Here is a 12,230-nt window from a genome sequence, read left to right as displayed (position 1 = left end):
AGTCGCAACCCCTCCTCAACATTGGCTCCTACATGACACTACTCACAATAAGGTCTGTGAATTATGAGTGAGTAACCGGGTCATGATCTTTGGGAGGAGACATTAAGCTTTTAAAATGTATTTTTTTTCATTTAGTTCCATTATACTGGAGAGAAGGCAGATATCTCTATGGCCGATATCTCTAACACTCTGCAACTCACACCAAAACAATCTACACTGATAAACGGCACTACAGGTAAGAGAAAAAATATGTATTTTTGATTTTGAGGTGAACTGTCCCTTTAATTTGTCAATAATCAATGGCAGTTGGCTCAAAATGAGAAGCTGCTATCTCTATGTTTCCTTTGATCTTTGCTGATAAAGAGTCACAAACAGATAAAAGGTTTGACGAGAGATTCCTTAGCATCTGAACTTAATGAATCCTGGTATTTTGCCAACGAGGAACCACATCCAAAATGAAACCAGCTTTTCAAACCCATCCCTAGTCACAAATTCCAAAATGTCATTTTACCAGCCATTAGGGATGCACCGAAATGAAAATTTGTGGCCAAAGCCGAAGCCGAATAATATTAAGCGCTTGGCCGAATACCGAGTACCGAATACCGAATATCGTTGTTTAGTTTTTCATTTCACCCCCTCCAGATTAGTGTTGTCACGGTACCAAAATTGGGACCCACTGTACGATACCAATGAAAATATCATGGTTCTAAGTAGTATCACGATACCACAGCAAAAATGAGACAGATGTGCCTTTTGTCATTTATGAAAAGATAAATCACTTTTCTATAATACATCAATGATATTTCAATGGAATAAATTACTTATTGACTTATTCATACTTCAAAAACAGCATCAATAAGTGATTAACATAGGGGGGATCAAAATAAAATAAATAAATAAAATAAGAATCAACCAGCCACCCTCCTCCCCTGACAAGTCCCTTCATAAGTAAAGAACAGTCCCTAAAGTGTGGTGAGGTTTGTGGGCCGTGAACGGCTCGTTTCTCCTCTGACACATCACGTACGGTCTGTGTTCGGCTGGCTCAGCTGTTCAGGTACTTCTGGGGAGTCATGACGCCAAGAAGAGGATATTATTGGAGCCGACTTCTCCGTCGCCCGGTAAGCCGATGGCCGCCGTAATTGACAGGAATGCATTACTGTCTGTGTCTGTGACCCCCGTTCAACCCACAACCGATGGGATTCGCCTTTCGTTCCTGCTGCTGGTTGAAATCTGTAGGCTGCTCGCACAGCGTGCTGAATGATTTAAGCCTATTTTGCTCACTCAAAACTATTTTTAGTCGCAAATGCGAGTGCCGTAACGGACGGATTGCCACACTGGCACGCTGTTTGATTGCGTTATCAAAACACGCCGCTATTATTCGGCCTTGCTTTTAACTTATTCCACCGAATACCGAATGTGTGTTTTTTTGCAATATTCGGCCGAATATATTCAGTTACCGAATATTCGGTGCATCCCTACCAGCCATCATTGGAAGCAGTGAATCAAGTTGCAAATACATTCGTGTGCAGTTCCCTACTTTGCCCAGTTGGTGCTCCAGCCTGGATAAATGAAAACATACCACAGCAAATTTATATCACATAACAGACTTTGGGCTGCTGTCTGCAGTGAGACCTCTCACCTTAGCGTTGGACTTCTTCTGAATGCCTTCATAGCTCGCTCCTTCCTCTGTCTGGGGAATTCGAGGGGCCTTTCCATCAGCAATGAGCTGCACCGACTCCACCTGCACCAGGAATAAGTGTAAACGTGACACCTCAGTCTGTGCTGTGTGCAACAATTTCAAAAGACAGAAAAGGCTCATTGCTAGTTTAATGGGAAGGAGTGTGAAAATATGTCTCACCAGGATAACTTGGTGGATTACTCAATTTTTAAAAAAAGGCTCTATATTGATTGATGCTGATAATACACTCCTTAGTACACTCCTTCTGTGATCAAAACGAGTAGTTTACTCAAAAATATGACAATCCAAGTGGTTACCATAGCCTTTATGCCCTCTGGGTAGAGGAAGCGGTTGTAGAGTGTGTCCACAGTGTCGTTGGGCTCCACAGCACACTCCCTCTGCAGCAGGATTGGGCCGGTGTCCAGTCCATCATCAGCCCAGAACACTGTGAATCCAGCTTTTTTATCACCATGGATCAGGGTCCTGGTGACACACAGGAAAGTAACTCCACCTTGTAGCAGTGCCATAACACACTTAGATATGGGATATAAAGTAGACCATAAACCTGAGCAAATGGAGCAGAGTCAGATAAAGAAAAAATTAAAGCTGACTGATGTTGATAAGACTGTGAAAGAAACAAGCCATCGACCACCACCTCTCATTACACAGTTGAGTGTATTCTCATATTTTAAACACTCTTTTATTAAGGTTTTTAGAATATATTAGTTTGACTGGATTCATATTATACTGTTATACTGTTGCAAGTCAAAATCTAACTTCACGATACCTTCACTGTAATCATGTTCTGATTAATAATACTTAATTTACTTTTCCATTATGTCTGACAGAGCCTACAGATAGTGTTAGCTATGTGACAGACAGTGACCTGTCCACAGTGCACCCTGCCTCGTACCCAGTGCATGGTGGGATAGGCCTCAGGTCCCCACAACCATAAAAAAAAACAAAAAAAAAAAACAATGAGCGGTTTAGAAACTGGACGAATGCAAACTTTAACTAAAGACCTCTACATCACATTTCAGATAAAATGACCACTGTAAACTCAAATTCAACAAATCTTCTCTCACTCAGATGGTCAAGAGTATCCTGAATAAGATATTTTGAGTCAAGCTGATCTTGTGACATGCAGTTAGACTTTGGGAGGCTAACAGTGTCCAACTTAAATGAACATTTTGTATTTAACTGAATAGAATGGCATATGCTCATTCACTTTCTTGCCAAAAGATCAACATTACTCACAGGTCTTTAGAGATACTGTATTTAGAAATACAGATGGTGTGATTTTCATTACCAAAAAAAATAAAGACGCTTCTCCTTCTGTATACTATAAATGTATACTTCATCCTACTCCTTTTCGAACAAGTTGGTGGATCCGTGTGGTCTGCCCCAGTGTTGCCCTACCTTTTTTTTTTTTTATTTATTTTTGTATCGTTTTTAACACTGCATGTTCGAAATAAAGACTTCAAATCAGATCAAATTATGCATTTTCTGTAGCGCACATCAAACGCCACCAAATGTTAGTCTCTACTCGTGGAACAGGTACCTGAGCGAGGAACGTGGTGATTGCGACGTTACAGGACTGTAAACGGCCATCTAGCAACAGAAAAGAGAGACCGTGGAGAAAAACATATATCCGCATCAAACTCGGGGAATTCAAGGAGCAGGGGGAAAGATTTCCGGGGATTTAGTGGCGAGGATCTCCTGGTAAGGATTTCTTCAGTGTTCACCATTGAGGAGGTTTTTACCAAGAGTATTCTTTCTTCGGACCAGGAGATTACAAAGGGGAAAAACACAGAATGACACAGTTTCATGTTACAAATCAGTGTTTCTCCTTTGCTGTTCGGCATGTCAGGTCGGGCTGCTAAACTAGCATCTGCTAACCTGTGCTCACTTTTTTCTCTCATGACTTCAGATCAAGACGTTCAGGAGGTTTTTTTGCTGGGAGCTCAATTATCTGCAGAGGTGTGTTCCTCTCCAAAACAAATGGGTCATGTGCAGTGGTCGAATTGAGGGGGGATGAGGGGGGGATGCCATCTCCTTTGTTAAAAAATTGACCAAAAACCATCCCCCTTGTCAATCTAGAATCTGTGTGTGCAGGCACAGACGTAATTTTGGGGGTTAAGGGTTCAATCCGTTTTTAACATGTGGTAATGTGTTTTTCCGAGCTGTCTTTAAACGCACCATGAGTAAACGGCGTCAGGCACATACACATGCTGTGGTGTTGTGATCTGAACCAATCGCACAGAGGAGACGTGTGCTGCTGGGCAGTACTGCTGTATGTTCAGCAAACCAGCCAGCAAGAAGCAAAAAACCTTGCACAGTTTCTTCCAAACAAACCGTGTAAGTTGAGTAATGCTGTTGCATGTAGATAATGTTAGCTAAATGATGACTAATTAATAGATGCCAATATATCAAGTTAAGCTAGTTAACAAGAATACTCATGTTATTGTTACCTATGTTAAATCGCTTGCTAGCTAGTTTCATGCTAGGAATAAACCCACTCCTCCTTAATAAGAACTTGTGCTCACTATTGCTTTGCACATATTTTTTTAATCTGTATTGCCACAATATAAAGAGCAAGGTCAGGGAAGAGACAGTGGACCAGTGGCCAGCAAGGATGATCATGCAGGGTCTTCACAGGTGAGGAGAGATTATAACTGGCTGAGAGAAAATATCTAGAGCACAAAAGTGACTGTGCGATCAATTTCCACAGCTATGTCACCACTACTATTCTTAATTCTATTTCTAAATTTTGCTTTGCACATTTATTATCTATATTATTGCAAATAGATAGAAGAGGGACAGGGAGAAACCAGGCAGGTAACAGGACAGGGACCTGACAGCAGCAGCAATTATCAGCCCAAGGATTCACAGGTAAGGAGAAATTATAACTGGCTAAGGAAATGTCTATAGGATAAGAGTGACTCTAAGATTAATTTTCACAGCTATTTCAGAACTACTCTTAAACTACTCTAAAATGTTTTGTCTGTATTGCAATAGCAATACTACTGCATTATTTGTGTTTTTTTTAAAGGCAGCAGGTATAGAGTGTGCCAGTAAACCCGGAACTCCGTTAGCGCTTTTAGCACTTCCGGTTCTCTCGTCTAAAAGTCAATACGTTTTTTGAATGGGATTTTGGTAAAATGCCTCAAATAAGGTCTGTGGTTAACAAAAGCTTAAGCAAGTTTCAGGTTTTGTTCTATGACATAAAACACGTCAGTATATACCCTACTTTTGAATTTTGAAGCTTTTACGTGTCCTAAAAAAGGCGGTTGCTAACAAGTTGCTCAATACGACTACAAACCCTGTCGGGGACATTAAACGTCATCACCCCTGAACAGGTGAGAGTGCTGGCAGTCCGCCATTACAGCTTCTTATTTAGCTTAAACAGTCCGATTTCCCCATTATACAATGTTTTTAAAATAAAGCGGCCGAAATCAGTTGAAAGCTTAGTGGCGGTGACGTCAAGAGTCATGTGACCGTGGAGTAGTCATGTAGTCCGTTAAAGCCTAACGTTAGCTTTTTACTTCTGGCGATCGCATTTAAGCTTCAAATGCGGTATGAAAGGTGTTCATATGTGAAGATTATCTCGCTGAACAAAACCTGTAAGTATCATAAACTTGTGTTAGCCACAGAGCTTATTTTCTGACATAATCCAAAACGCAATGCAAAAATCACATTCACTCTCTCTTCCGGGAACCAGCGTGATGCTAAACTTCCAGGTTTTGACGTCAGCCCTGGCACACTCTATAGGTCATGCCATTTTTCTTTATCTTGATTAATTTTGCACATCTGTGCTGTCATATTTGATGATATGTGCACGCAAAAAAATCAAAGCTTCATTGCATCGCCCTTGTTAAAAATTAATAATTCGACCACTGGTCATGTGATTTAAACAGATAAAAACACTGAATAAAGCCGTGTTTTATGGAAAAATAGAAAAAGTATTTTTCTGATGCAGCTTATTGTGGAGGGGCTGCTTACTACGGTGGCCAATGTGAAAACGCAAATGGCCCTATCTAGAGCCAGTGCTTGGTTTGTCCATGGCAGTGCAACATGGCAATCTAAGTAGATGAGGACCCGCTCCCTATGTAGATATAATCAGCTCATTCTAAGGTAAAGAAAACAAAACAATTTTTGTATTTTCTGATTGATAGATAGATTAGGTTAAGTATGTAGGTAAGTTAGGTTTGGTAGGTAGGTAGGTAGGTAGGTAGGTAAGGTTAGGTTAGGTTAGATTAGGTTGGTAGTAGGGCTGAGGCGATGCATTGATGTATTTACGTAGTCGATGACGTCGATAATGGCAAATCTGGATAGCCCAGATTGTCCTGAAAAAAAAAAAAAAAAAGATATAGCATGTGTATGTAGCCTTTATAATGACTGTGATATAAGCTTCAAAGTAAAGGCAGTAAAAATACCCCCAAAAAGGCCTAGGGCCCAAAGGGGTAAGGAATGAGAATCCAAGAATTTTTACTTTTTTTCTTAAAAATGCTTACACCGACTAATAAATTACCACATAAGTTGGCCATTGATTTAAAATTGAAGAATATTAATTGATTTATCATCACAGCTTTAATGGACAGGCATGAGAATGGTATCAATCTCCTCATCTAACTCTGGGAGGGAAAAAGAAAGCATATCTCCCAAAATGCCAAACCATTCCTTCTGCCTTTAAATGCCATTTTAGTAGCTGATTGTAATGTCACCACTGCCAAACAGCCTGATTTACCATGGTAGTAAATAAAGCATATGGTACATGGTTGAAAACGAACAGACGCTATTCACTGACACACAGTGGAAACAGAAACAGAGATATAGTATGGGTGGAGAGCAGGCAGACTAGCCGAGGGAGAGATAAGAAAAACAGTTTGCCAGGAGGTTAGGGTCAAACAGAACTGGTTTACACCTCTTGTTACACAGACCGATAGCAGTAAACCCTCTTCTACCTCTACTCTGACCTAGAAAACATACAGGATGTTTTATGGCTGATTTCGCTTTTGATTATTTTATTCATTTTATTACAATTTTATCATTTCATTCTCATTTCAATCTGCTATCTCTGGTGTTTTTACCTTTATGTTATATTATCTACTATTGTGACATTGCATTAAGCATGTGAACCTGCACAAACTTGTTAGGACCGGTATGAATGGTGCTATACAAATAAAGATTGTTTGACTGATATATTGTACATGCCACTACAGTGTATGACACTGATAAGGACAAGCATTTGGTATGGTTATTTTTCCTTCATGTTATGTGATAAAAGGTGGCTGCTTTATGTTCATGTATCACAAATATACAAACAATACAAGGTATGTACACTGTCCTTCTATTACATGTCCTTCTGCATATTCTCAATGTGTTACCTTAAGCATTACACAGGAAGTGGAATGTTCTTTTTAAATTTATCAGTAGTTGTTACAGGTGGCTGTGGTGGCATAACGTGTTGGTATATGATAGGTATAATGATTACCTGCATGGGCTGAGGAGGATGTGCCCAACCTGGAAGCACAGCCAATCCTTGCTGGACAAAATTGTAAACTCAGAATTTTATTATTTAAACCGTGACGTCATTTCATTAAATTAAACACCTCAGCATGGTTGGGCAGGGTTATTAATTGAACTTTATTTTCACTTTATTTTACAAATTTGGCTTCAAAAAATTATGAAAACAAGGAATTGCTGATGGTTTTTCAATTTTCAGTTGAAATGAAGTTAACCAGTTAACTTAGGTTCGGGAGCAGGGTCACGCCTCAACCACACCTCTAATCACCTAACAAGCCTACTTATACCAGGCCAATCCATCCAGCCCTGTTTGTCTCAGATCTCTCATCCTGCCCACCCTTTCCCCTTCTATTCATCATCCCCACTACTCCTCTCATCCCTTCCAATTCTATCTAGTGCATATCTCTCCCATGTCTCATTCTAGGTACAGTCCGGGGGTCCATAATCAGCTTGGGCGGAAAACGCTGAGACGGAACCCCCACACTGAGTCTCCTTCTGCCCAGCGTCCAGCGTACCCTCCGGACCAGCCTGGCTGACAACACCCTCCATCCATCCTCGCCCCTTCCCTCTACATCAACATCATCTCATACCTCAGAACATTCATTAAAATGTTAACTTCATATTGTTGTGGCGTGATCCTTGCTAGTGAATCATATTTAAAGTAAAACAAAGTCCACTGTTAAAAAGACAAGTTTTTTTTGAAGTTCAGTAAATGGATATCTGGGTTCTTGATACCTTTAAGGTATTGACTAAGATAACGCAGTACCGTGACGTATCGTAAGTACTTCAATCAAGCAATACTTGCATTCAATCCTTTTCATACCCAGATCTACAAACAAATTGACTATTTGTATGGTTTTGCTCTAAGTCATCTCTGCAAGCATTCTTTGATTTAATGTCATGTATGATTGGCCCGTTACCGCAGCAGCTACAACCCATACAGTCTGTGTTGTGGTGAAGTCAATCGCAGTGTATTTGATGGAGATGGGAGTTCAGCATGCCGAGATGCCACCAAAAGTGTTTTAGTATGACTATGCTACATGACTGTGGCATCTGTTGGTATTTTATGCAACTGAATGCTTTATGCTAACAAACAGACAAATGGCAACTGATGTGCGGTATATGTGTAATATTTTGACATCTAAATCACTATTATCAGTATGCAATTCTTTTTATTTTGAAAGTCAATGACACAAGTCGAAGCTTTGACCCCATCGTCACATTCCTCACTGACGTGGGGGACTCCAGCCATGAAACTTTGCAGCCCAAGGATAAGGTGGCAGTCTACATTCAAGACACCCAAGGAGGATCCTTTGAGGTTTTATGGTGGTGGAAGGAGCATGCCAAAATGTTTCCTAACCTGGCAGTGATTGTGCAGAATGTTTTCGCCATCCCACCATCAAGCACAGCCAGTGATAGATTTTTCATTTGCTGGATTTGTAATTCAAGAACAGAGAACCCAGCTTAATGTGAGTGACTGGAGCCTGTGTGTGTTTAATCAGAGGTGCAGGTCTGACTTAGATATAATGACGGGTAACGGGTCGGTTCTGGTGATGAGCTTTACAGGCATGGGCAGGTTCGGGTTTATAAAAATGTACTAGTGCAGGACTCTGCTTCCATTCACAAGACATTACATATGAGAGTGTAATCAGCATGACGCAATATTACAAACTTCATTCATTCATTCTGTTAATGAGCTACAATTACTACATGTCATATGATAAATGTCCCTGATTGACTGCTACAGTTCTAAGTCTCTGCAGTTTTCAGTTAATACACAAAGTGTGGAATGTCTCCTGGCTAGCGGCCACCATGTGTTCACACTCAGCAGAATGTGCCTCTTGTCTGTCTCATCATTTCTGCCTGCTGAACTGATTCCCCCTGGTTTGAACGTAATGTGTAATCTATCATTACTGTGAGGAATGTGAATGTCACTGTTGTCATTCCTTTACTACTGGGATTCCATGAGGGCAGTGAGCCAAAAGCAAAGTAACAGCAGAGATATCCTTTGACCTGAGAGATGAGGTTAACCCCTTTGTTACCATCAGAGCACACTCAGCAGGGACGGGATGCTGTGTTAAAACCATACTCCACTGAATTTATACATGAAGTTCATTTTTCATGATAACTACTTTTGTTTGACTATATTTTGTCCCAAAAAGAATTGCTATAAGAGATATTGTCAATTCCCTTTCAAAGAGCAATGGTGCAGCGGTGACCCTCCGTCCGACACCAAAACACCCTGAGGGCTGAGACCAACATACGTGTACATAGCAGTGGGGACGTGGACAGGGACGGGGAGAGGACAGGTACAGCAAGCAAACACGCCATCTGCAGACAGCCTGTCTTGACCTGATGACTTTGCTACAATCTGATTGATTGTTCAAACAGATGTTGTACCTTGCCTTCTAAAACCAGCTGCTGGTGACTTGACAAGCTACCTGTTTACACCACAACTTTTCTCTGCAACGTTCTAAAACATTTTTGTCTCATTGCAAATCTTTGTGCTGAACTGGTCATTAGTCACCTTATGTTTTGAGTAGTGAAGAAACTATGCTTAAGTCTGATCTCTTCTTTATTTAAAGATCCAGCAGACAAGGTAAGGATGTAAAGGGTTCCCATTTTTTAAAACATAATACTCTAGTGTTGAAAAGTTTTGTAAGGACATCCAAAGATGGCAGCATTTCAACGTGGCAGTGTTTATCGGCCTGTCAATGAGTGTACCACCTCTTGCAGCCTCCATGTCATTATTGTGTTGGGCCACCTGCTTGTGGTTCAGTTGAATGCAAGTTAAATTATTTTTTAAAAATTGTATTGTGGTTACAAGTGTGATATTCTCCCTTGAACTCATGAACTTGCTGGGTCACTTATTGTGCTATATGCTGTACATGGTTTGCAGTACAATTTTCTGTCCTGCTCAAAGATGCCAGGATACTACCTACTGTCTCCCAAGGCTTCACAAATGTACTTTTTGTTTCTCGTTAAGGTTCAATGAATCATTTTTTTGTCTGACCGGATTAGCCCCGATCACATTGAGACCTGTCACTAAAAACATGTTGCCAGCAAAACCATTGCTTTCCTATGTTATGGCGTGCCTGGCACTCTACTCTTGTGCTGCATGTTGCATTTTTCTAGCGGTTTTCAGAAGCACATCAACGATAGAATATTCTCAACTTATCAGTGCAAGGCGCCAATTGGCCCCACCCATCAATGTCACTCTTGGGCCAGGGAGCCAATCAATTCAAGAAAGAGGTGGGCTTTACTACTGTTTTGATGTTGGTAGATGTGGCAAGAATCAGAGGGACAATGTGCAGACGAAAGATTGAAATTAGCAGTGTTTAATTACGATAAAGTTCACCTCAATATTCAATTACTAATTAGCAAACACATGCCCAGAGTTGTGTGAGAAGCCAGGTGAATCTCCCATAGTCATTTTTTTAATCCCACAGTTAAACAACTTAATTTGCTTCACCATTAATTTGCGAGTAAACACACCAAAGCACATGCAACATTGTCAATGGTAACTTGATATTTAAATATCACTAAGGAGAAAAAAAAGAAGAAAAAAAAAACATTTTTTGGTGCACAATTTGCTTTTTGTTGTCTCCATTTTTTTATGCTGAAGTAGTTGCAATGATTGCAACCAAAGGCATAAAAATGCCGCCACTGGCAACCTCGCTGTCCGACCTTGGTAATCATTGTGTCGGCATTTATGAAATAAAATTAAGCAAAAACAAAAAGATAGCCATGCATGTGTTGTGTTGTCCCTTAGTAAACAGAATTTACCCTGTGACTCCTGTTCAGGACCTGCTCAGTGTGAGGCATCAGAAGATCTGATCTGACATCAGTCTGGTATCAGAGACATTTTCTCTCAGGATAACATCAGCAACTACCCTCTGACTCCCTCCCCTCTTCCTCACCAGTTAATGGCAGAGGCTCCTCTGTGCAGGGGCAGAATGGAGGGGTGGTAGATGATGGAGCCATGCTTGGGGTTGTCGATGATGTTCATTGGAATGAACTGTGAGCAGAAGGGCATGACGTTGAGCTCAGCACCCACTGCCTTGTAGGCGTCCACCACTTCCGGGATGGGCTTCCCCTTGACCCGCCACCTTGGGAACTTGAACACCGGCGTCCCATCCTTCTCCGCTGCCACCGCTGAAAGAGAAGAGTTTACTGAGTTTACTGATTCACTTTAGAAAGCAGAAAGGAAGTGCATCAGAGAAGATGTGATTCATGGTTGGAGCCTTTACCCAGAGGACACCAGTTTTTAAATTGATGTCCTACCTTTCCCAATGGATTTTTGAGGCCGATACTGACATTTGATTCTAATAATGTGGGTCAACATTTAATTTTACAAGAATATTTTCAAAATACCTCACATTGGGTTCTTCAAGAATTGTGACCTCAATATGAACTACATTACATTGTTTGTAATGGAGATACTGCTTCTAAATAACCTCAAATAGCTTTGGTGTTGCCACACTCTATCTATTTATCCATTCACCAATCCATTCTTTCATCCATCCCATCCATCCATCCCATCTATCCATCCATCCATCCATCCATCCGTCCATCCATCATCCATCATCCATCCATCCGTCCGTCCATCCATCATCCATCCATCCGTCCATCCGTCCATCCAACCGTTGGTGCATACATACAGTACAGGCCAAAAGTTTGGACACACCTTCTCATTCAATGTGTTTTCTTTATTTTCATGACTGTTTACATTGTAGATTCTCACTGAAGGCATCAAAACTATGAATGAACACATGTGGAGTTATGTACTTAACAAAAAAAGGTGAAATAACTGTAAACATGTTTTATATTCTAGTTTCTTCAAAATAGCCACCCTTTGCTCTGATTACTGCTTTGCACACTCTTGGCATTCTCTCAATGAGCTTCAAGAGGTACTCACCTGAAATGGTTTTCCAACAGTCTTGAAGGAGTTCCCAGAGGTGTTTAGCACTTGTTGGCCCCTTTGCCTTCACTCTGCGGTCCAGCTCACCCCAAACCATCTCGATTG

At 40.8% G+C, this 12,230-nt stretch overlaps 1 protein-coding gene across 1 annotated transcript in view; it reads right to left on the bottom strand.

Annotated features, from left to right (window-relative positions):
• Positions 1-12,230, bottom strand: part of aldh1l2 (aldehyde dehydrogenase 1 family, member L2) — a 67,796-nt gene that overhangs the window by 44,718 nt on the left and 10,848 nt on the right. The window contains exons 3-5 of the mRNA XM_033614698.2: positions 11,125-11,359; positions 1,996-2,161; positions 1,640-1,741 (exon numbers count right to left, since the gene is read on the bottom strand). Of these exons, the coding sequence (XP_033470589.1) occupies positions 1,640-1,741; positions 1,996-2,161; positions 11,125-11,359 (503 nt within the window). The remainder of the gene's footprint in view (positions 1-1,639; positions 1,742-1,995; positions 2,162-11,124; positions 11,360-12,230) is intronic.

Source organism: Epinephelus lanceolatus, chromosome 23 (genome assembly GCF_041903045.1).
Source record: "Epinephelus lanceolatus isolate andai-2023 chromosome 23, ASM4190304v1, whole genome shotgun sequence".
NCBI classification, from domain to species: Eukaryota; Metazoa; Chordata; class Actinopteri; order Perciformes; family Serranidae; genus Epinephelus; species Epinephelus lanceolatus.
The sequence above is the reverse complement of the archived record's forward strand: the minus strand, read 5'-3'. Positions and strand labels throughout refer to the sequence as shown.